This window comes from Dryobates pubescens, chromosome 10 (genome assembly GCF_014839835.1).
Source record: "Dryobates pubescens isolate bDryPub1 chromosome 10, bDryPub1.pri, whole genome shotgun sequence".
NCBI lineage: Eukaryota > Metazoa > Chordata > Aves > Piciformes > Picidae > Dryobates > Dryobates pubescens.
Genome location: NC_071621.1, coordinates 15,005,121 through 15,029,342, shown reverse-complemented (window position 1 = coordinate 15,029,342; position 24,222 = coordinate 15,005,121). Strand labels below are relative to the sequence as shown.

At 47.8% G+C, this 24,222-nt stretch overlaps 1 protein-coding gene across 1 annotated transcript in view; it reads left to right on the top strand.

The window, feature by feature from the left end:
* UVRAG (UV radiation resistance associated) overlaps positions 1 to 24,222 on the top strand; it is a 176,622-nt gene that overhangs the window by 18,448 nt on the left and 133,952 nt on the right. Inside the window, exons 2-4 of the mRNA XM_009902903.2 lie at positions 14,420 to 14,537; positions 18,114 to 18,148; positions 22,376 to 22,537. Of these exons, the coding sequence (XP_009901205.2) occupies positions 14,420 to 14,537; positions 18,114 to 18,148; positions 22,376 to 22,537 (315 nt within the window). The remainder of the gene's footprint in view (positions 1 to 14,419; positions 14,538 to 18,113; positions 18,149 to 22,375; positions 22,538 to 24,222) is intronic.

The window sequence follows — 24,222 nt, the reverse complement described above, 5'->3', positions numbered from 1 at the left end:
GTCTCTTCTGAGTAACTGCACTTTAGGAAGCTCATGACGTGTTTTGCAGACAGCGTCTGCTTCTAGAAGTCGTAGTGCTTGATGTTTATAGTTACTTGGTGTGCAGGCCAAGGGTGCTGCTAGATGACGTGTGCCACCTTGGGATGCAGTAAGTAAGAGATGGAACCTGTGTGGAGAAGCAGACAGGACATGTCATCCTAACCTGGCCAACAAGGGCTCCCATGCCATGGATGTCACGTTCAATATAAAGCTCAGGGATCCCAAGAGTCAAACTGCTAGTTTGATGCACAGTATCTTAGAATCATAAAATCACTGAACTGTTTCAGGTGGAAAAGACCTGTATAGAGTAGAATAAACCAGGTTGGAAGAGACCTTAGAGATAGTGTCCAACCCATCATCCAACACCATCTAATCAACTAAACCATGGCACCAAGCACCCTATCAAGTCTCCTCCTGAACACCTCCAGTGATGGTGACTCCACCTCCCTGGGCACCCCATTCCAATCTCTCTTTCTGGGAAGAACTTCTTCCTAACATCCAGCCTAAACCTCCCCTGGTGCAGCTTGAGACTGTGATTGAGTCCAACTGTCAGCCCAGCACCAGCATGACCGTGTGCTAAAATACCACATCTACAAGTTGTTTGAGATGGTGACCCCACCACTTCCCTGGGCAGCCTGTTCCAATGCTTCTTTCAGGGAAGGATGTTTGCCTAATATCCAATCTAACCCTTCCCTGGCACAACTTGAGGCCATTTCTTTTTGTCCTATCAGTTGTTATTTGGGAGAAGAGACCAACCCCCACCTCACTATAACCTCCTTTCAGTTAGCTGCAGAGAGTAAGACCTCCTCTCAGCCTCCTGTTCTCCAGACTAAATAGTCCCAGACTAGGTGACTTTTGGAGGTCCCTTCCAACCCAAACCACTCTATGATTCTATGTTGCCTTGAGGAAGGGGAAATAAAACCAAACCTACAGCACCCCAAACCAACTGCAAAACACAGAGAGCTCCTTTTTCCCCCCTCTGTGACTGAATTATGACAAATATTCAGGGACCCAAATAGTTGACCAGCTCAGTTCTTTTAAAGTTTGAAGCCACTAGATTTACTGTGGTAACCTTTGTGTAGTTGCTGCCTAATCTTTGCACCCTGCTTTAATGCTAAAATAATTGGAAGGATTTTGCTGACATTCCTCTGGAGCTGCTGTGGGTCATAAAGCGAGCGAGGGACCTCATGTGAAAGGCAGGTGGAACCAGAATGTGTGCCAGCTTGTACAGAGGGCAGAGCTGATCCTGACCTGAAAAGAATTTATGGAATATTCTCCTTTGAAAGAATTAGGAGGAGGGCAGCAGTTCCTGAGCCAGCGATGTGCCCTGGTGGCCAAGGAGGCCAATGGTATCCTGGGGTGTATTAGAAGAGGAGTGGTTAGTAGGTCAAGAGAGGTTCTCCTCTACCCTCTCTTCTGCCCTGGTGAGGCTGCATCTGGAGTATTGTGTCCAGTTCTGGGCTCCTCAGAAGGACCTCAGGGAAGTGCTTGAAAGAGTCCAGCACATAGCCACAAAGATGCTGAAAGAAGTGGAACATCTCCCTGCTGAGGGAGCTGGGGCTATCTAGCTTATAGAATGGCTCAGGTTGGAAGGGACCACAGAAATCGTCCACTCCAACCTCCCTGCCATGGCCAGGGACACTTCTCAACTAGACTCAGCTGCTCAAGGCCTCATCCAACCTGGCCTTCAACACCCCCAGGGAGGAGGCATCCACAACCTCCCCAGAAAGTTGCTTGTCAGAAAAGGACCTGGGGGATCTGGTTGAACAAGAGCCAGTAGCATGCCCAGGTGGCCAATCAAGTGTCCAGCATCCTGGCCTGGATCAGGACTAGTGTGGCCAACAGGACCAGGGGACCCTGCTCTTGGCACTGGTGAGGCTGCACCTCAAATACTGAGTTCAGTTTTGGATCCCTCACTCCAAGAAGGGCTTTGAGGTGCTGGAGCATATTCAGAGGAGGGCAGCCATTGGAATGTACTGCCCAGGAAGGTGGTGGAGTCGCCATCCCTGAAGGTGTTCAAGAGGGGATTGGATGTGGCACTTGGTGCCATGGTTTAGTCATGAGGTCTGTGGTGACAGGCTGGACTCGATGATCTTTGAGGTCTCTTCCAACCTTGGTGATACTGTGAACAGAGCTGGTGAAGGGTCTGGAAAACAGGGCTGATGAGGAGCCGCTGAGGGAAATGAGATTGTTCAGCCTAGAGAAAAGGAAGCTGAGGGCAGACCTCACTTCTCTCTACATTGCCCTGAAAGGAAGTTGTAGTGAGGTGGGGGTTGGCCTTTTCTCACATGCAGCAAGTGACAAGTCATGAGGAAACAGCCTCAAGTCATTCCAGGGAAGGGTTATCAGACATTGGAACAGGCTGCCCAGAAAGGTTGTGGGGTCTCCTTTTCAGGAGACTTTCAAGACCCATCTGCATTCCTGTGTGATCCTGCTTTGGCAGCAGGGTTGGACTTGAAGATTGCTGGAGGTCTCTGCCATCCTGTGATTCTATGAACAAAAACTGTGCTGAGGAGGGCAGAATATGCTACTGGGAGAGCGAGGGTGGGAAGAGGCAGATGTGGGACAGAAAGAAGACAGACCTCCCTCTTTTTCCCAGCAGTGAGACATTAGATCATCTCTTCTGCTTCATGTGATGAAGAATAGGCTTAACTGTTGCTTGTATTAATGACCTGAGCTTCACAACTCATTCTTGGGAGCCTGAGCACTAGCTGAGTGTGATAGATCAGTAGTGAAGACAGCAGCGTGGTGTTTGGCTCCATTCTCATCCAGCTTGGAGATGTTTACATCACTATTTTTTTTTCCCAGGGTCATCAGATTCTTGTAAGAGAAGAATAGAGTGGTTAAGATGGAAGAGGAGTCAGAGCTCTCTATGCTTAGTTTTGCCACTCATTATGTGACCTTGAGCAAATAATTCTGGAATTCCATGAATACTTCAGGCTGTTGTAGGTAGTTGCTGTTCTCCTGTGGTCCCATGAACGGTTCAGACCTTTTGTTAACAGCAGTGTACTTCTCTGTCCTAACTTCTTGCTTTTTCTTCCCTTCCTCCACCCTCTCCATCTCTGCTGTGATACTTTTTTTTTTAATTGATGACAGCAGATTGTTAGACAGAAAAAAAGAAGGGCATAGCTTTGTTGTTGGCTTGTTGGTCCAGGGTGTGAGTCTTAGGATATGAGAGATCCTGTGTTCAAATCCCAGATGAGTTGTTCTTTTGACCTGGGTGAGCTGGAGAGGTGGCCCCATGTGAAACTCAAGAGGTTCAGCAAGGCCAAGTGTATGGTCCTGTGCCTGGGTCAGGGCAGTCCCCACTATTGATCCAGGCTGGGGGATGAAGGGCTGGAGAGCAGCCCTGGGGAGGACTTGGGGGTGCTGGTGAGTGAAAAGCTGGAGATGAGCCAGCACCAAGCACTGCCAGCCCTGTCCTGGGCTGATCCCCAGCAGTGTGGGCAGCAGGGGCAGGGAGGGGATTCTGCCCCTCTGCTAAGACCCCACCTGCAGTGCTGGGGCAGCTCTGGAAGCCTCAGCACAGGAGAAACATGGACATGGCAAGGCCAGAGGGGGCCTCAAGCATGCTGGGAGGGTGAGAAGCCCTCTGCTGCGGGGCCAGGCTGAGACAGTTGGGGTTGTTCCGCCTGGAGAAGAGAAGGCTCCAGGGAGACCTTCAGGTGGCCTTCCAGTACTTGAGAAAAGATGAGGAGGGACTGATTTGCAGGGCCTGTTGTGACAGGACAAGGGCTGATAGTTTGCAACTAAAAGATGGAGATTTGGACTGGAGAGAAGGAAGACATCTTTTTATGCAGAGAGTGGTGAAACACTTGTCCAGGTTGCCCAGAAAGGTGGTAGGTGCCTTATCCCTGAAACCATTCCAGGTCAGGTTCTTTGGGGTTCCAAGCAACCTGCTTTAATTGCAGATGTTCCTGCTGACTGCAGGGCAGTTGGACTAGATGACCTTTGAATGTCCAGCACAGAATTTTAGCGTGGTGGGAGTTGAAAAGGACCTCTGGAGATCATGTCCCTTCCAAGTCAAACAATTCTGTGGTTCTAGGATTCTGGTATCCTAGTGTTGAGGGAACTAAAGCATGAAGAGACCAGGCAGTTTCAATCCTTTAAACCTCAGAAGATGTGGTGGTAGACTGTAGAGTCCTAGGTCATCTGATGAGAGGCAAAGTATGAACAAGGCTGTTGATTGAAATACTTTTATTCTGTAGCAGTCTGACTTGTTTATGGCCTGAGGTAGATCTGGAGAGGTTCCCAGAAAGTCCTTGAATAGGAAGGCTTGTTACATGAAATAACTGATAATCATTCCTCAGTGGTGGGAGCTGAATGCTGTGCTTAAGGGAGAGGGGGGGAAGCCTTTTAACTTTGGGGAGAGGCTGGTTGTTGCTGAGCACAGATGGGCTTGCTGTACTCTGTAGCAGCTCTGTCAAGATACTACTGGTGAGCTCCAGGAAGCCAGGTTTGTGGCTCTGCAGGTATGAGAGGTGAAACCTGATGGTATACTCTGTTTTTCTGCTCTCTTCCAAAGCTTTCATGAGCAGCCTTTCTCTGTCTTAGGGGTACCTGTATGCTTGGAACTTGTGATAGGTATCCTTATCTTCAACACTGTCTTTAAAATCACAGAATCACACAATGGTATGGGTTGATAGGGACCTCTGGAAATCAAGTCCAAACCCCCTGCCAAAGCAGGTTCATCTGAAGGAGGTCAAACAGAAACACATCCAGGTGGGTTTGGAATATCACTCCAGAGATGGAGACTCCACCACTTCTCTGGGCAGCCTGGGACAGTGCTCCATAACCCTTAAAGAAGTTCCTCCTCATGTTTAGATGGTACTTCTTCTGTTCAAGTTTGTGCCTGTTCCCCCTTGTTCTGCCCCTGGACACCACTGAGAAAAGCCTGGTCCCATCCTCCTGACACCCACCCTTGAAGTATTGCTCAGCATTGATGAGGTCCCCCTGCTCAGCCTTCTCTTTTCCAAACTAAAAAGCCCCAATTCTCTGTCTTTCCTCATCAGAGATGTTCCAGTCTCCTATGCATCTTCAGAGACCTTTCCTGTACTGCCTCCAGTAAGTCCCTCTCCTTGGACACAGTTGCCCACACCTGGACACAGTATTCCAGATGTGCCCTCATCAGGGCAGAGCAGAGGGGAAGGAGAACCTCCTTCGACCTGCTTGCCACACTCTTCTTGGTGCACCTCAGGATGCCATTGGCCTTCTTGGCCATCAGGGCCAAATGGAAGTGGCTACTTGGAATTTCTTCCAAGGGAAAATGGTAGTGTCTCTTCTCTTGGTTTGTGGGCAAGGTAGAAGGAGGAAGCACTCATTTTGTTCATGCAGGACAGTGCAGAGTTGCTATACAGCAGCTGCTTTTACCCACTTGCAGGTTAGGCTGGCAATTAAATCAAATTATACAAAGCTGTACCATGTAATTTCACTGCTCCATTAACTTCCTTGGGATTTGCAAAGGACACGGGCAATTGTAGCAGTCAAAAGAACCTCTTGTATCACAACCCCCCTAGAGTGAGCTGCTAAACCTGCTCTGCTGCTCTGAAGAGCAGTGAACCTGACCAGCTCAGGCTGCCTGCAGGAAGCTCAGAGCTGATGAAGAAGTTAAATATTCTTTTTAAAGGCAACAGTTCTGCTTGTCTGAGCTCATCTAAACCAGTGCTCCTCTGAAAAGTCACTCTGATTTGGGGTGGGGTATCACGGTATCACCAAGGTTGGATGAGACCTCAAAGATCATCAAGTCCAACGTGTCACCACAGACCTCATCACTAGACCATGGCACCGAGTGCCACATCCAATCCCCTCTTGAACCCCTCCCTCAGGAAGGTTCTTGGTGCAGTGTCTGAGATCTTCAGCACTGTGTTGCTGATAGACTGGCAAGTGTCTGAGGAGGTGGTGGTGAGAATTATCTCTGCTCATTTGCATAACTTGCTTATCTTTTTAATGGGAGCAGATCCTGCCCTATCAGCTTGCAAACACAGCTGGTTGGGTTTGAGTTATGTGAGTCACAAGGCTGCAAAAGCACTAATATCTTGCAGCCACTTGCACTTTGATTGTTGGTGGTTGTTTTTTTCACCAGGGCTGTTCTGGTTGTAGAACATCTCATCTCGGGTGGAAATCACCCTTGGTGATGGAAAAATTTCTTAATTCTTCTATTAAAAAGAAGTCAAATTTCTTTGTAATGAGAAGTGAGACCATTTCATAGAATGGTAGTGGTTGTAAGTGGTAGTGGTAGTGTCTGATCCCCAGATCAGACTGAGGGAGCTGGGGTTGCTTAGCCTGGAGAAGAGGAGACTCAGGGGTGACCTTATTGCTCTCTACAACTACCTGAAGGGAGGTTGTAGTGAGGCAGAGGCTGGTCTCTTCTCCCAGGCAACCAGTACCAGAACAAGAGGACACAGTCTCAAGCTGCATCAGGGGAGGTTTAGGCTGGAGGTTAGGAGGAAGTTTTACACAGAGAGAGTGATTGCCCACTGGAATGGGCTGCCTGGGGAGGTGGTGGGGTCGCCGTCGCTGGGGATGTTCAGGGCGAGGCTTGACAGGATGCTTGGTTGCATGGTTTAGTTGATTAGGTGGTGTTGGATGATAGGTTGGACATGATGATCTTGAAGGTCTCTTCCAACCTGCTTTGTTCTATTCTATTCTATCTAGTCCAAACCCCCTGCCAAAGCAGGATCACCTAGGGCAGGTCACACAGGAATGTATCCAGATGGGTCTTGAAAGTCTCCTGGGAAGGAGACTCTGCAACCAATCTAGGCAGCCTGCTCCAGGGCTCTCTGACCCTCACTGTAAAGAAGTTTTTTTCCTTATTTTGAGGAGGAACTTCCTAGGTCTCTGTTTGTATGCAGTGCCCCTTGTTGAATCACAGGCCACCACTGACAAGAGACTGGCAGCTTCGGCTTGATGTCCACCCTTCAGGTGTATGATAAACATCAGTAAGATCAGTACTGGGCCCCATGCTCTTTAACATCTTCATTGATGATCTGGATGAGGGGATTGAGTCAGTCATCAGCAAATTTGCAGATGACACCAAGTTAGGAGCAGATGTTGGCCAGTTAGAGGGCAGAAGGGCTCTGCAGAGGGACCTTGACAGGCTGGACAAATGGGCGGAGTCCAACAGGATGGCATTCAACAAGTCCAAGTGCCAGGTGCTGCACTTTGGCCACAACAACCCCATGCAGAGCTACAGGCTGGGGTCAGAGTGGCTGAAGAGCAGCCAGGCAGAGAGGGACCTGGGGGTGCTGATTGACAGCCGCCTAAACATGAGCCAGCAGTGTGCCCAGGTGGCCAAGAGGGCCAATGGCATCCTGGCCTGCATTAGGAATAGTGTGGCCAGCACTGGTTAGGCCACACCTTGAGTCCTGTGTCCAGTTCTGGGCCCCTCAGTTTAGGAAGGACATCGAGACACTTGAATGTGTCCAGAGAAGGGCAACGAGGCTGGGGAGAGGCCTCGAGCACAGCCCTGTGAGGAGAGGCTGAGGGAGCTGGGGTTGTTTAGCCTGGAGAAGAGGAGGTTTAGGGGTGACCTCATTGCCCTCTACAACTACCTGAAAGGTGGTTGTAGCCAGGAAGGGGTTGGTCTCTTCTCCCAGGCAACCAGCACCAGAACAAGAGGACACAGTCTCAAGCTGCACCAGGGGAGGTTTAGACTCGAGGTGAGGAGAAAGTTCTTCAAGCGAGTCGTTCGCCATTGGAATGTGCCACCCAGGGAGGTGGTGGAGTCACCGTCCCTGGAGGTGTTCAAGGGGGGATTGGATGTGGCACTTGGTGCCATGGTCTAGTCCTGAGGTCTGTGGAGACAGGTTGGACTCGATGATCCTTGAGGTCTCTTCCAACCTTGGTGATACTGTGATCTCCTCTCAGCCTTCTCTTCTCCAGACTAAACAGCCGTGGGTCTCTCAACCTTTCCTCATCAGGCAAGCATTCCAGTCCCTTCGTCAGCCTTGTAGCCTTCCATTGGACAATCTCTTGAACATTAAAACAAAAAAGGGAATTAAACCTCCTAATTATTTCTCAGCTTCTTTCATGTGGAGATTTGCTTTTGCGTTTGAAATGCGCTGATACCATGTTGTGAGCTGCTTTTTCTTGGCTAGTAGAAGTACCAGGCTGTACCAAGCTCTGCTTCTGTTTGAAGCTGCAGGTTTCATTTCAGATGCTCAAAGGTTAGGGTTGGGATAACCACTAGAGGAGTGACAGATGCTATGAACCCCTCTGCCTTCCCTTAGACTGAAACCAATGATGAATGGTTGATGGCAGTGATGTTGCCATCACCACCGATGATGTGAAAGCACCTGGAAAGTCCCTCACTGGACTTTGCATCAGGTGGGAACTGGATTCAGGAATTGGACTCCAGAACTGGATACAAGAACACAGGGATCAGAGTTGAAGGCATAATGGACAGAGTTGTCTGTGGGCACTGAAGAAGAGGCTTGACCTTTGTGATCCTGAAGCTGACATCCATATTATGGAATACCTTGTTGGTCAATTTAGGGTCACCTGTCCTGTCCACTCCTCCTCACAGGTGCCACCTCTTACTGCACCCCAAGGATGCACACAACATTTAGCAGTGACCTGGATCTTGCAAAGTCTAAGCCAGAGCCTTTCTGCAACCCAAACCTTGACACTTAACTCTCCCCGTCAGCCTTCTGATGGCTGTGCAAACCTTCCCTGAACCTCAGAAAGTGCCTTCACTGAGCAGAGCCCAAGCTGGAAAATGAAATCTTTCACACTGTGCCCTCTTTCATCAGCACAGCTGCTCACACAGCCACCTTGTGAGCCGTCTTGAGGAACTGATCTGGTGAAACTAACCCAGCAAGAGCAGTGGTTAATTGTCATCCAGATCAGTTCCCCGTCACGATTCACTGAGCAGCTGCACAAGTGCTTGTTTATGGTGGCACAGATGAGGAAGATGATGCTAGAGCATAAGAAGCAGTGCTGGCAGCAGGCTGGCTTAGCTGTGCCAGGGAGAGCTGAACTAGCACACAGTGGGGTTTTGTTTTGCCTGTTGTAATAACTTGAGCAAAAAATGATACGGAACATGCAGGAAGTAAAACTTAACAGAGGTTTGACAATTCCCTTCTCGCCCTGGAACAGCCACAAACTCTTGATGAAGGCTGGATGCAGAGTGGGTTGAGAGTAGCCCTAAAGTGCTACTTTAGGGGTGTGTGGATTGATGAGAAGCTCACCATGAGCCAACAGTGTGCTCAGGCAGCCCAGAAGGCAGCCATGTCATCAGCAGCATCAGCAGGAGTGTGGCCAGAAGGGCGAGAGAGGGGATTCTGCCCCTTTGCTCTGCTGAGACCCCACCTCCGATCCTGCATCCAGCATGAGAAGGACATAGAGCTGTTGGAGCGAGGCCAGAGGAGGCCACAAAGATGATCCAAGGGCTGAAGCACCTTTGCTGTTAGAATAGGCTGAGGGAGCTGGGGCTGCTCAGCCTGGAGAAGACTTTTCCTAAGGGTGTCTAGAGACAGTACAAGGGGGATGGTTTGAAGCTGAGGGTGAATAGATTTAGATTGGAGGCTCAGGGGAGACCTCATTGCTCTCTACAACTACCTGAAGGGTGGTTGTAGCCAGGAGGGAGTTGGTCTCTTCTCTCTAGCAACCAGCACCAGAACAAGAAGACACAGTCTCAAGCTGTGCCAGAGGAAGTTTAGGCTCAAGCTGAGGAGAAAGTTCTTCACCGAGAGAGTCGTTCGCCATTGGAAGGAGCTGCCCAGGGAGGTGGTGGAGTCACCATCCCTGGAGGTGTTCAAGAGGGGATTGGATGTGGCACTTGGTGCCATGGTGTAGTCATGAGGTCTGTGGTGACAGGTTGGCCTTGATGATCTTTGAGGTCTCTTCCAACCTTGGTGATACTGTGATGCTGTGATCCTGGGAAGAAGTTCTGTTCATCAGTATGAAGGTGGTGAGACTCTGGAATAGGCTGTCCAGGGAGGCTGTGAATGCCTCCTCCCTGGGAGTATCAAGGCATGGTTGTGTGAGGCCTTGAGCAGCCAAGTCTAGTTGAGAAGTGTCTCTGCTCTTGGTGGGGGGGCTGGAGTAGATGATCTCTGAGGTCCCTTTCCACCTAGGCCATTCCATGATTCTGTGAATTTTAGAGCCTGTTTGAATTGTCTTTTGGATATGTTGTTGTAGCAGATGGTCTCCTGGCTCAAGCTAATTATCTTTGGGCAGGAGAGGTTAATTAGCTTGGAATGCTGCCTCTGCAGAGTTCAGAAGAAATCTGAATAATCCAATCTAATATCATCAGCAATGCAGTGGGCAGACTGGAGGGGTTTATTTGGAGCCTCCAAGTCCCTCTACCTTCGTGACCTCGTACTAAAGAATCGAACAATAAAATTGTTCCCCATCAGCTAGGATGAATGGACATGAAATGGCACAAGAGGGAGGAGAAGAGTGGTGTCTAAGTTTGAGATGGCAGGTAGTGGCAGGAGTAGGGCTAATGGGTTCCAGCTGGAAGCAGCTCAATTTAGATTAGACACTTGTTCTTTGCTCTGAGGGTGGTGAGGCACTGGAGCAGGTTGTGGAAGCTCCAACCCTGAAAATATTCAAGGCAGGCTGGATGGGGCATTGAGTCAACCTGATCTAGTAAGATGTGTCCCTGTTTATGGTAGGGGGTTGGAACTAGATGATCTTGAAGGTCCCATTCAACCCAAGCCATTCTGTGATTTAAATACACAGGCATTGCCTGTTGTGTGTTGAGTCTTGAACTGTGTTGTGGTCACACAGCCCCACATTTAATGTTCCTCATCCAGCTGGTTTGGGATGAGATATTGGTGATTTTTGGGATATATTCCAGACTTTGAAGCATGCAGAAGAGTCACAAACTACAGAGATAAGGACTCAACTTGTCCAGGTATATGTTATGGGTCCCTGTCCAAGTGGAGGCCAGGGACAAGTGGAGTCTCTCAGGGATCAGTGCTGGGACCAGTCTTGTTTAACATCTTTGTCAGTGCCATGAACAGTGGCACTGAGTGCACCCTCAGCAGGTTTGCTGACAACACCAAGCTGTGTGATGCAGCAGACAGGCTGGAGGGAAGGGAGGCCATCCAGAAGGATCTTGACAGGCTGGAGAGATGAGCCCATGACAACCTCATGAGGTTCAACAAGACCAAATGCAAGGTCCTGCATCTGGGTTAGGACAATTCCAAGCACCGATATAGTCTGGGCAGGGACTGGCTGGAGAGCAGCCCTGAAGAGAAGGACTTGGGGGTGCTGCTGGATGAGAAGCTCAACAGGAGCCAGCAGTGTGCACTTGCAGCCCAGAAAGCCAATCAGATCCTAGGCTGCATCAAGGGAAGCATAGCCAGCAAGGTTGAAGGAGGTGATTCCCCCCTCTACTCTGCTCTGGTGAGACCCCAGCTGGAATACTGCATCCAGTTCTGGAGCCCCTGTTACAGGAGGGATCTGGAGGTGCTGGAACCTATCCAGAGAAGGACCACGAGGATGAGCAGAGGGCTGGAGCTCCTCTCCTATGAGGATGAACTGAGGGAGTTGGGGTTGTTCAGCCTGGAGAAGAGAAGGCTCCGAGGAGACCTTCTTGTGGCCTTCCAGTATCTGAATGGTGTTACAAGACAGTTGGGGAGAGGGACTTTTTAGGGTGTCAGGGAGTGATAGGACTTGAGGGGGATGAAACAAATCTAGAAGTGGGTAGATTCAGATTGGCTGTTAGGAAGAAGTTCTTCCCCATGAGGGTGGTGAGACACTGGAAGAGGTTGCTCAGGGAGGTGGTGGAAGCCTCATCCCTGGAGGTTTTGAAGGCCAGGCTGGATGTGGCTGTGAGCAACCTGCTGTAGTGTGAGGTGTCCCTGCCCATGGCAGGGGGGTTGCAACTGGATGATACTTGAGCTCCTTTGCAAGCCTAACAATTCTGATTCTATGATTATGACACCTACAGCTTTTTCCTGACTACACTGCATGTAGTAAGGGACAAGAGACTTGTTTGGCTTTACCTATGGGCTCCTTGATTGTAATGTACCACTTAAACCAGTCACACAATTAGTTTGCAATCCTGAGAAGACCTGAAGAAAGTTGCTCTTTGTTACATGCAACATGGGCTGTGCTTTTGGGTTGAAAAGGAATTAAAGAATAGGCATATCAACAATCAAGTGAGAAATGGGCATGGTAGATGATCAATTTGTATGCTGCTGAAGTTAATTAAAGGGTACATCATGGCACATAAAACACCTGAATCATTTTTATAGGGAGTGCAATGTTTGTTCCAAGCCATTTCATAAGGAGTGTTTAAATTGCTCATAAAAATTACCAGTTTAAGGTTAGATCTGCAGTAATGTGCAAGTTTTTATAGTGGTTTTGGGTTTGGTGAGGTTTAATCTTTCTGTTGAGATTCTTGATGCCCATTTCTGAGAAAATCAGGACCATCTCAAGTTAAGCAGTTTAGGTTTGGGTTTGAATTGGACTAGGTTGCCCAGGAAGGTGGTGGAGTCACCTTCCCTGCAGGTGTTCAAGAAATGTGTGGATGTGGCACTTCAGGACATGGTTTAATGGTGATTTTAGGTGGGTGGCTGGACTCAATGGTCTCAGAGCTCTTTTCCAACTGAAAAAATTCTATGATTGTATGGTGCTGTGATTTCATACTGCACAGATATACTGGAGGTATCTGGGCATCCCATCTCAGGCTCTGTTCTCAGTCAAACTCACAAACAGAGTCTTGAATCCAGTGGATGGTTTGGGGTCTGTCACATGAATAGAAGTTTAATAGCTTTCTTTAGTTTTCCTTTCTGGAAATAGATTAAATCACTGGAATGACACAAAGTGTCAGACTGCGATCCAAAGCATGTATGAACTCCTGTTCATCCATTTATGGATTCATAGAATGGTCTGGGTTGGAAGACAGCTCAAAGATCATCTAGTTCCAACCTCCATGCCATGGGCAGGGACACCTCCCACTAGCCCAGGTTGCTCAAGGCCTTAATCAGCCTGGCCTTGAAAACTCCAGGGAGGGGAAATCCACAGCCTCTCTGGGCAGCCTGTTCCAGTGTCTCCCCACTCTCACTCTAAAGAATGTCTTCCTAATCTCCAGTCTAAATCTCCCCTCTTCCAGCTTCAATCCATTGCCCCTTGTCCTATCATTACAACCCCTTGTAAAAAGTCCCCCCCCACCTTTCTTGTAGGCCCCTTTCATGTACTGTAAGGCTGCTCTAAGTTCTCTCTGGAGCCTTTTCTTCTCCAGTCTGGACAGCCCCAACTCTCTCAGCCTGTCCCCATAGGGGAGGTTCTCCAGCTCTCTGAACATCTTCTTGCCCTCCTGGACCTGCCCCAACAACTTGATGTCCTTCCTATGCTGGGGGTACCAGAAGTGGATTCAGTACTGATGGTGGAGTCTTGCAAGAGCAGAGAAGGAGAATCACCTCTTTCATCCTGCTAGTCACACTTGTTAAAAGCCTTTTAAGACAAGCTGCAACCAGACCACGTTCTCTTTTGGTTTCAGAAGCATTTTAAATGCACTTTTGGTCAATGCAAGAATGTTTATTTTCAGGTGGCTCCAGATTTACAAAGGAAGCTTTTGGGAGAAAGGAATGTGCTGTAAAATGAAGCCTGTGGTAAAAGGATGCACTAAACCAGCTGTTTGAGGCTAGCAGGTGGTTTGTGGCGACCTGAAGAGGATAGGGAGCCATTTGTCAACACACTCACTGATAGGTTGAGAGTGACATGGAAAGATTTGGTGAGAACTTTCTGTATTTGAAGTGGAAGTTTGAGTGCTGAGTTCATTCTAGTCTGGTTTAAGCATGCAGGAGGTTTGAAAGTTAAAATCAGAGCCACAGCTGAGCAAGGATTTGAGAGTGAATGAGCATAATTGCTTTAATGCCTCATCCCTGGAAGCCTTTTAGGAGCAGGCTGGATGAGGCTTTGAGCAAGCTGGTCTAGTGGAAAGTGTTCCTGTCCACAGCAGAGGGATTGGAACTAGGGGAGATTTAGGTTGGACATTAGGAACAATTTCTTTACTGCAAGAGTGGACAGGCGTTGGAACAGGCTGCCCAGGGAGGTGGTGGAGTCGCCATCCCTGCAGGTGTTGAAGAGATGTGTGGCCATGGCACTTTGAGGCATGGTTTAGCAGCCATAGTGGTGTTGGGTTGATGGTTGGACTCAATCCTGGAAGTCTTTTCCAACCAAACCAATTCTGTGATTCTATGATCTTTGAAATCCCTCCCAGCCAAAGCCATTCTGTGATTGTTCACATGGCCTTTCTGCCAGAGGGAACAGTGCTCACTGGTTGGTGGTTTTTTATTTACAACAATGCCTTGGAAATCATTCAAATGCTTTACTACAAATAAACCCACCAGGCTTAAACTTCAACTTGTGAAAGTTCCTTAACTCTTTTGTTTTGGTGTTTTCTTCCCCCCCTTCTTTTTAGCGCCGGCTTCGTCATCTCCGGAACATCGCAGCACGGAACATTATCAATAGGAATGGTTATCGCCTCTTGGACACCTACTTCACTCTTCACTTGTGTGATAACACTAAGATCTACAAAGGTAGGCTTGAGACCAACTTTTTTGTTCACTAGTTGACTTGCCTTTTTTACTAGTTTTGCTTCCTCCAGGAAGGCTGCAGAGGGACTTTTCCTAAGGATGTCTAGATACAGGCCGGGGGGGGAATGGTTTGAAGCTGGGGGAGGGTAGGGTTAGACTGGATCTTAGGAAGAAGTTCTCCAGTGTGAGACTCTGGAACAGGTTGCTCAGAGAGGTGGTGGATGCCTCCTCCCTGGGGATGTTGAAGGCCAGATTGGATGAGGCCTTGAGCACCCAAGTCTAGTTGAGAGGTGCACCTGCCCACGGTGGGGAGGATGGAGTAGATGATCTCTGAGGTCCCTTCCAACCTGAGCCATTCTATGATTAATCTTTGAATTATTACCACATTAATTCTGTCCTTTTTTTTAACCTTGACCACATGCTGCCATTTTTTCTTCACTCTGTACTAGCAGTGAAAATAAAGCTTCATGAAAGCTTTCAGTATGAGCAGCAAATAAAAACAGACTAATTTGGTTGAGTTTGTTAAATTGGCCTATTTTCATTGTTACTCTCCTCTTCCCACACCAATAATTTGAGAAACTAGGGAACTTCCAAGATAATTTCCAGCCTTTGGAGCCTTTGGGTGACTGTTGTGCTCTGTGTGTAGCAGTTATTTTACAGGGCATAAACCAGCACTATTTATTGTGATTAGTAGTAGTAGTGGAATTCTCAGCCAGTGACATGAAGCATCCCGGCATCTGTTCTGCTTTTGATAACTGGGGTTGAATGTTGGATCTAAGAAGCTCTTCCCCCTGAGGGTGGTGAGACACTGGAACAGGTTGTTCAGGGAGCTGGTAGAAGCCAGGCTGGATGTGGCTCTGAGCAGCCTGAGGTAGTGTGAGGTCTCCCTGTCCCTGGCAGGGGGATTGGAACTAGCTGATCCTCGAGGTCCCTTCCAACCCTAACAATTCTATGATCTCATTTCTCTTCAGCGCTTTTCTTTCCACTTCATTGTGGAGACATGGTATTAAATTATCTATATTGTTATGGTCCTTTTGACAGTTGGAGCTTTGCAGGCAGATTTTGGTTTTCTCCTAAGTTTTATTTTCAGCTAGTGTAGTTGAACCTTGCCTTTTCCTCAAGGTGGCTGTTTTAAAAGCATAAGAACACAGGCTTTGAGCTTGCTATCTGGTCTTTCTTATAGGATCACCTGGTTGGAAAAGTCCTTAAGGTCATCAAGTCCAACCATAACCTAACATCTGCATGTGCACAACTGTTAGATCATGACCCTAAGCAAATCATCCAAATGTCTTTTAAACACCTCCAGGGATAGGCATTCCTGTACCTGCCCTGGGCAGCCTGTTCCAGCACCTGATGACCCTTATGGTGAAGACATTTTTCCTGATATCCAATCTGGACCTCCCTTGGTGCAACTTGAACTTTGCTCTGTCTTACTGCTTGTTATTTGGGAGGAGACATCACAGAATCATAGAATGTTAGGGGTTGGAAGGGACCTGAAAAGATCATCTGGTCCAACACCCCTGCCAAAGCAGGATCACCTGAGTCACACAGGAACGCATCCAGGTGGTTTGACTGACCTCCACCTCACTCCAACCTCCTTTCAGGGAGTTGTAAGGATGTATAAGGGCTCCCCTGAGCCTTCTCTTCTCCAGGATGAACAACCCTAGATCCCTCAGCCACTCCTCATAGAACTTGTGCTCTTATAATTGTTGGTTGAACTTAAAGCTGATCACCCCTACTGCAGTACTTAGTGTATGGAATTGTTCTGCCCTCCATCAAAGCTTCATGTGACAGGAGAAGGTTTTAAACTAAAAAAGGGAGATTCAGTCTAGACAGAAGGAAGAAATACATGCAGGGTGGTGAAACACTGGCCCAGGGTGCCCAGAGAGGTTGTGGATGCCTCATGCCTGGAAACATTTCAGGTCAGGTTGTTTGGGGCTCTGCTCTAGTTGCAGATGTCCCTGCTGACAGCAAGGGGGTTGCAATAGATGACCAACCCTCCCCATTCTGTGATTCATCTCAGGACTCCAATGACTGTGTACAGGATGTATTCCATACTCCAGAGATACCTACCCAAAGAATTTAACCTCTTATTTTGGCTGGAAGAGCCAAGGTTCCTGTGTCAGCAGTTGCCGATTACCATTTAAATACAGGGTTCTTGCCACCTCTGTGAGATAATTTGGCTGGTCACTTTCTAAGTGCTTGGAAGAGGTCACCCTTGCTCTTCAGGAAAGCAGTGCAATTAGTTTGTCTCTGCTTCTGGACTGCATCAAAAGCAGCGTGGCCAGCAGATCCAGAGAGGTGATTCTGCCTCTTTGCTCTGGTGAGACCTCACCTGGAGTACTGCATCCAGCTCCGGAGCCCTCAACACAGGAAGGACTTGGACCTGATGGAGCTGGTCCAGAGGAGGGCCACAAAAATAGTCTGGGGGTTGGAGCACCTCTGCTACAAGGACAAGCTGAGGGAGCTGGGGATGTTCAGCCTGGAGAAGAGAAGGTTCCAGGGAGACCTAATAGTAACCTTTCAGTACTTGCAAGAAGGACGGACACAAAGGCCTGCAGTGATATGACAAGGGCAAATGGCCTCAGACTAGAAGGGAGGAGATTTAGATTGGGTATTAGGAACAAATTCTGCCTCATGAGGGTGGTAGAACACTGAAACAGGTTGCCCAGGGAGGTGGTTGGGGCCCCATCCCTGAAGATAATTCGAGGTGAGGCTGGAGGGGGGTCTGGGCAACCTCATCTAGCTGAAGATGCCCCTGCTGACTGCAGTGAGGCTTGGACAGGATGACCTTCCAACCCAGACCATTCTATGATTCTACTCTTTTGAGAAGATGGTATCTGACAAACAAGTCACTTTGCAAATGTCATACAAATATTGCAATGTGCTGGAGCACATTTTTTGCCCAGTAAAGCACAACTTGAGTAAATCTGAAGGATGATCTTTTCTACAAATGATGAAATGCTAAGTTTAAATAATGACTGCTAAAAATGAAGTGTGAATGAGTACTTTTAGTCAGAAACATGACAACATTTTGTCTTCAGTCTGGAGAAGAGAAGGCTCTGGGGAGACCTTATTGTGGCCTTCCTGTATTTTAAAGGGGCCTGGAAGAAAGCTGGGGAGGGACTTTTGAGGGTGTCAGGGAGTGATAGGATTGGGGGGATGGAAGAAAACTAGAAAAGGGGAGATTGAGATTGGATGTCAGGAAGAAGTTCTTCCCCATGAGGGTGGTGAGAGCCTGGCACAGGTTGCCCAGGGAGGTGGTGGAAGCCTCATGCCTGAAGGTTTTTCAGGCCAGGCGGGATGTGGCTCTGAGCAACCTGCTGTAGTATGAGGTGTCCCTGCCCATGGCAGAGGGGGTTGGAACTGGCTGATCCTTGAGGTCCCTTCCAACCCTAACAATTCTCTGATTTTCAGTCTTGCTTATCAATCTGTTACTGATAAACTGCATCCATTTGGCTTTGAGTGTTCCTTAATTTAGCTATTTTTTTCTTTTTCTATTTCAAAGAGTACATTTCTTTTTTATTGGTGTTTTAAGCAAAGCTAAACTTTTCTTTTCCCCTCCTCATTTTTCTTTAGAATTTTATAAGAGTGAGGTCATCAAGAATTCTCTGGTAAGTTCTTTTAATATGTTTTTTTTTTAAGTTATGTATTTTTTTTCAGTGTATTGATTTCTCTGCTGAACAGATTGCTGTTGAATGTGTATTTCCACTCTTCTGTCATGTTCTTCTCCACCTTTTCAAGCTCTTTTCACAAGGGCTGGAGTAGGGAATTAATGGATTGTACAAATGCATGCTTGTTTTAACAGCTGTGGTGCAGTGGTCTGTTGGTACTGCTGCAGGTAGCATCAAACACTCCAAGGGAAGGGGATTGGAGGGTCAGAGAAGACAATGAAGATGCTGAGAGGGCTGGAGGATCTCCCCTATGAGGACAGGCTGAGAGAGTTGGGGCTGTTCAGCCTGGAGAAAAGAAGGCTCCAGGAAGAACTTAGAGCAGCCTTCCAGTACCTGGAAAGGTAGGGAGGGGCATTTGACAGTGGCTTGCAGTGCTAAGACAAGGGGCAATGGATTGAAGGTGGAAGAGGGGAGATGTAGTCTGGAGGTTAAGAAGAAACATTGGACAGGGAAGGTGGTAAGACAGTGGAGCAGGTTGCCCAGGGAAGTTGTGGATGCCTCTTCAAGGCCAGGTTGGCCACCTGATCTGGTGGAAGATCACAGAATCTCACAGAATCACCAAGGTTGGAAGAGACCTCAAAGATCATCAAGTCCAACCTGACACCATGTGACCTCAGGACTAAACCATGGCACCAAGTGCCACATCCAGTCCCCTCTTGAACACCTCCAAGGACGGTGACTCCATCACCTCCCTGGGCAGCACATTCCAATGGCAAACGACTCTCTCAGTGAAGAACTTTCTCCTCACCTTGAGCCTAAACTTCCCCTGGCACAGCTTGAGACTGTGTCCTCTTGTTCTGGTGCTGGTTGTCTCAGAGAAGAGACCAACCCCCTCCTGGCTACAACCACCTTTTAGGTAGTTGTAGACAGCAATGAGATCTCCCCTGAGCCTCCTCTTCTCCAGGCTAAACAACCCCAGCTCCCTCAGCCTCTCCTCACAGGGCTGTGCTCAAGGCCTCTCCCCAGCCTCGTTGCCCTTCTCTGGACACGTTCAAGTGTCTCAATGTCCTTCTTAAACTGAGGGGCCCAGAACTGGACACAGTACTCAAAGTGTGGCCTAACCAATGCAGAGTACAGGGGCACAATGACCTCCCTGCTCCTGCTGGCCACACTATTCCTAATGCAGGCCAGGATGCCATTGGCCTTCTTGGCCACCTGGGCACACTGCCCATGGTAGGGAGGTTAGAACTACATGGTTTTTGAGGTCACTTCCGGCTTATACCATTCTATGAATATATGAAGTTTCACAATAAAGCTCAGGTTCAGCTTTACAGTGTGATTCCATTTGTCATTGGGAGACCACAAGACAGGCAAAGTCCAGGTAGTTGGATTTTTACTTGTTTAACTTCTTGACAGTATCTGAGCATTGGGTGCATCATAACTCAGGTTTGTTTGCAATTTATCTTTTGTTCTTTGCTGTCCTTGCTGGTGGTAGCAACAGAAATAGCTGCTTTTATTGAAATGTCTGCAAGTGGCTTATTCAGGGAGCACTCTTATATTACTTTAGTGTACAGATGTATTAGAAGGGTCATGCTGTGCAGTTCTTGTCCTTGGTGTAGAAGCAAAGGCCCTGCTTGCTTTACCCCAAATAAAGGGAGAGTCAAACAGCATTTTAGAATCCACCACTGATTTCTTTTTCATACAGTCATAGAATTGTTTCAGTTAGAAAAACCTCTAAGATCATTGAGTCCAACCATCAGCCAACACCACCATGGCCATTAAACCATGTCCTCAAGTGCCATGGCCACACACTTCTTGTGCACCTGCAGAGGTGGTGACTCCAGCACCTCCCTGGGCAGCCTGTTCCAAGGCCTGGCCACTCTTGCAGTAATGATTTTTTTCCTGGTATCTGATCTAAACCCCCCCTGGTACAATTTCAGGTCATTTCTTCTCATTCTGTTGCCTGATACTAGAGAAGAGAGACCAACCCCCACCTCACTTCAACCTCCTTTCAGGGAGTTTTAGAGAGCAATGTGATCTCCCTTCATCTTCCTCTTCTCCAGGCTAAACACCCCCAGTTCCTTCAGCTGCTCCTCACCAGCCCTGTTCTCCAGACCCTTTACCAACTTCATTGCCCTTTTCTGGACACACTCCAGCCCCTCAACATCCTTCTTGTAGTAAGGGACCCAAACCTGAACCCAATATTCTAGATGCAGGCTCACCTTTTTGTGTAGGGGAACAATAAAGAACGAGTGCCTGCATATGGAATTATGCCTGACCTTTGAGGACCAAACAGCTTTAAGAAACTGAGGTTTGAAAACATCTTAGTTTCTACATTTTCCAGTTCAGACCAGTGAGGGGACCAGAACTGAACAGTTCATCACAGCTGAAATGTGGTAGGTCTTGTGGGAGTAGGATGTTGCAGCTGTAGGGAAAGGGAGTCTGGTAACTTGCTAAACAGAATGGTAGGGGCTAGGAGGCACTTCTGAAGATCATCTAGTCCAAACAGATGATAAGCAGACCCTTTATCTACACTACCATGGTGGAACTGCACCTTTTGTAGCACACTGAGCTTGGAAGTGCTTTGGGAGGGAGGCAAAGCTGTCTGCATCTTCAAGGCTCTTGTCCAAGAGACAGCTTCCTCGAGGATTCCTTTAGGATTTTGAGTCCTGCCTGTTCTAAATTGGGAAAAGGAATAACAGAAAGGGAATCTGACCAAAGGAAGTAGGAGATGGAATGCCAAAGATCTAACTAAAGATGTCTTGAGGAAATTCCATACATAATTGTTGGATATGTTAATGACCTGGTGTTCCTGTGTCTAAATAGCTACCAAATATCCCTCCTCCTTAGGAGAACTTGAATGCATTCCTCCTGTAATATACTGGGTAGCTTTGCCTCTCCCTTCTTTTCAGAGTTATCTTGTTCCAAATTGCCAGTTCAGAGATGCCTGGCCTCTTCCAAGCTGCTAATTAGGGGTTGGGAGAGACCTCCTGAGATCATCAGGTCCAACCCCCGCTGCCAAAGCAGGATCATCTAGGACAGGTCACACAGGAGCACGTCCAGGTGGGTTTTGAATGCCCCCAGAGAAGGAGACTCCACAAGCCTTCTGGGCAGCCTGTTCCAGGGCTCTGTCACCCTCATACTGAAGTGTCTCCTCATGATGAAGTGGAACCTCCTGTGTTATATCCATTATTCCTTGTCCTGTTACTGAGTGGCACTGAAAAGAGCCTGGCCCCTTCCTCTTGACACCTACCTCTCAGATATTTATAGACATTAATAAGATTCCTTCTCTTCTCCAGACTAAACAGTCCTTTAGTCATCCTCCTAGCTCTTCACTGGACTCTCTCCAGCAGATCCCTGTCTGTCTTGAATTGGAGAGCCCACAACTGGATACAGTATTCCAGGTGTGGTCTCACTGGGGCAGAGTAGAATAATCTAGAAGGATGGGATGGTGAGTTCCTGCTTTCTGTTTTGTAGTAGCCACTATCTGTGCAGCAGAGGAGGGAGATAACTATAAAAAGCACTTTCTCATTTCTGCATTTGGACACCCTGTGACTTCTGGCTTGTAGCAGTGGTAGTGTTGACTTAACCTGGTTTGGTTGCAGCTTAGGCCAATTAGAAGTGTTTCCATAAATCTTTAAATTAAAGGTTATCAGAGGTATGTGAAAGTCCTTGGACTGTCCCATGTTTGCAAACCTGAGTTGTGGTGGAATAGATCTTGGAAGCTTGGCTTAGTGTGTGCTGCTTCTGTAGAGCCTGAGATACAAGTCTGATCTCTTGGAGTGAAGAGAAGCTCTTAGTAACAGCATTTGAAGATTGCCACCAGCAGCAGTTAAGGAGGAGAAGAATGTGAACAAACCTGCCAATAAATGATGCAAGCTTTAATTATTGGGGAACAGACCAGCACTTTGATTTGAACTGCAGTGTAAGCTGCACCCTAGTTCTCAGTAGCTGAATTAGAACTTGGAAAAGAATTTCACTTCCACTTTCCAAGTTCCTGATTTGGCTGAACTGAATTAGTAAATTCTGAAGTCAAGTGTTGAACATCTTGTAATGGCTGAGCCCACTCTGCTGAAGTAAAAGCAGCAGAGCCTGTGGGCTTCAGCTCTGTGTGCATTGTTCTTAAGGATTTTAAATCTCTGACAGGGACTTCACCAGTTTTTGAACTGTCAGTTGTAAGGTGACTTTCAAGTTGTTTGAGTTGGCTTTATCCTTCTTTGCCCACAGAATCCAACATGGAGGAGTCTGGACTTTGGACTGATGCCTGATCGTCTTGATACCTCTGTCTCCTGTTTTGTTGTGAGGATCTGGGGTGGCAAGAAGGAGCACTTTCAGCTTCTGATTGAATGGAAGGTCAATCTAGATGGGTTGAAGTACTTGGGCCAGCAGGTAATGTGATAACAGTTCTTTTTTTTCCCTCAGGTTTTTACTAAAGTAAATAAAAATCTGTGGACAAGATCACCACGAGTGAGCAATGCACCCAAGAAGGCCAGTGGTCTCCAGAGGTGCATGAAGAAGAGTCTGGCCAGCAGGTTGAGGGAGGTTCTCCTCCCCCTCTGCTGTGGTGAGGCCACATCTGGAGTGGAATGATAGAATTCATTGGGTTGGAAGGAACCTTTTAAAGGTCTAAATGTAGTCCAAACAGCCTGCAGTAAGCATGGACATCCCAACCAGATGAGGTTGCTCAGAGCCTCATCAAGCCTGACCTTGAAAGTCTGAGAGGAGATCTCAATGCTGATCAACAGCTAAAGTGTAGGAAGCCAAGAGGATGGGCCCAGACTCTTTTCACTGGTGCCCTGCAACAGGACATGGGACAATAAACTCAAACCCAGGAGGTTCTGCCTGAACATGAGGAAAAACTTCTTTCCTGGGAGCCCTGGAGCAGGCTGCCCAGAGAGGTTCACAGTATCACTAAGGTTGGAAGAGACCTCAAGGATCATAGAGTCCAACCTGTCACCACAGACCTCATGACTAGACCATGGCACCAAGTGCCATGTCCAGTCTCCTCTTGAACACCTCCAGGGACAGTGACTCCACCACCTCCCTGGGCAGCACATTCCAATGGCGAATGACTCTCTCGGTGAAGAACTTTCTCCTCACCTCGAGTCTAAACCTCCCCTGGCACAGCTTGAGACTGTGTCCTCTTGTTCTGGTGCTGGTTGCCTGGGAGAAGAGACCAATTGCCTGGGAAAAGAGACCAAGGTTGTGGAGTCTCTATCTCTGGAGAGATTCCAAACCCACCTGGCTATTGTCATCCTGTGGAACCTGCTGTGGGTGTTCCTGCTTTAGCGGTGGGTTTGGAGTCTGTGATCCCCAAAGGTTCCTTCCAACCTCTTCCTTTCTGTGGCCTGCATGAAAAAAATATGCATTATGCTAAGAAAGGAAAGGGCATTTAAAGGGCATAATTTAAAGTTTGATTGCAGAGATTAATTTAGCTTGCTTCAGAGCTTTAGATCTTGACTAGCTGAATATGTTGCCATTGTTGACTGGGACTCTCAAAAGAGAACATCTAGCACATGGTGCTTTAAATTACAATGCCTCATTTGAAGGCAATAGCAACATGATTGTACTTGGATTTTAAATTAACACAGATCATAATGCTTGTCCATATTACAGTTTTAATCTGTTGTCATGATATGGTTTGGAAGAGACCTTAGAGGTGTCATCTAGTTCCAACCCTGCTGCTAGTGGAGATGAGTGACAAGTGGTGTCTCTCAAGTGTCTGTATCAGGACCAATGCTGTTCAATATCTTCATCAGTGCTACAGACAGTGAGATTGAAGCACCCTCCCCAAGTTTGCAGATGGTACCAAGCTGAGTGGTGTGGTGGTTGAGTCTGAAGGATGGGAGAGCATCCAGAGGGAGCTGGACAGGCTGGAGAAGTAGGCTGAGGAGATCCTCATGAGGTTCAGTAAGGCTAAGTGCAAGGTCCTGCACCTAGGTACTCTCAATATTAATACAGGCTGGGGGATGATGAAGTTGAGAATAGCCCTGCAGAAAGGGACTTTGGGGTGCTGCTGGTGCATGAGAAGATGGACATGAGTCAGCAGTGTGCACTTGCAGCCTAGAAGGCAA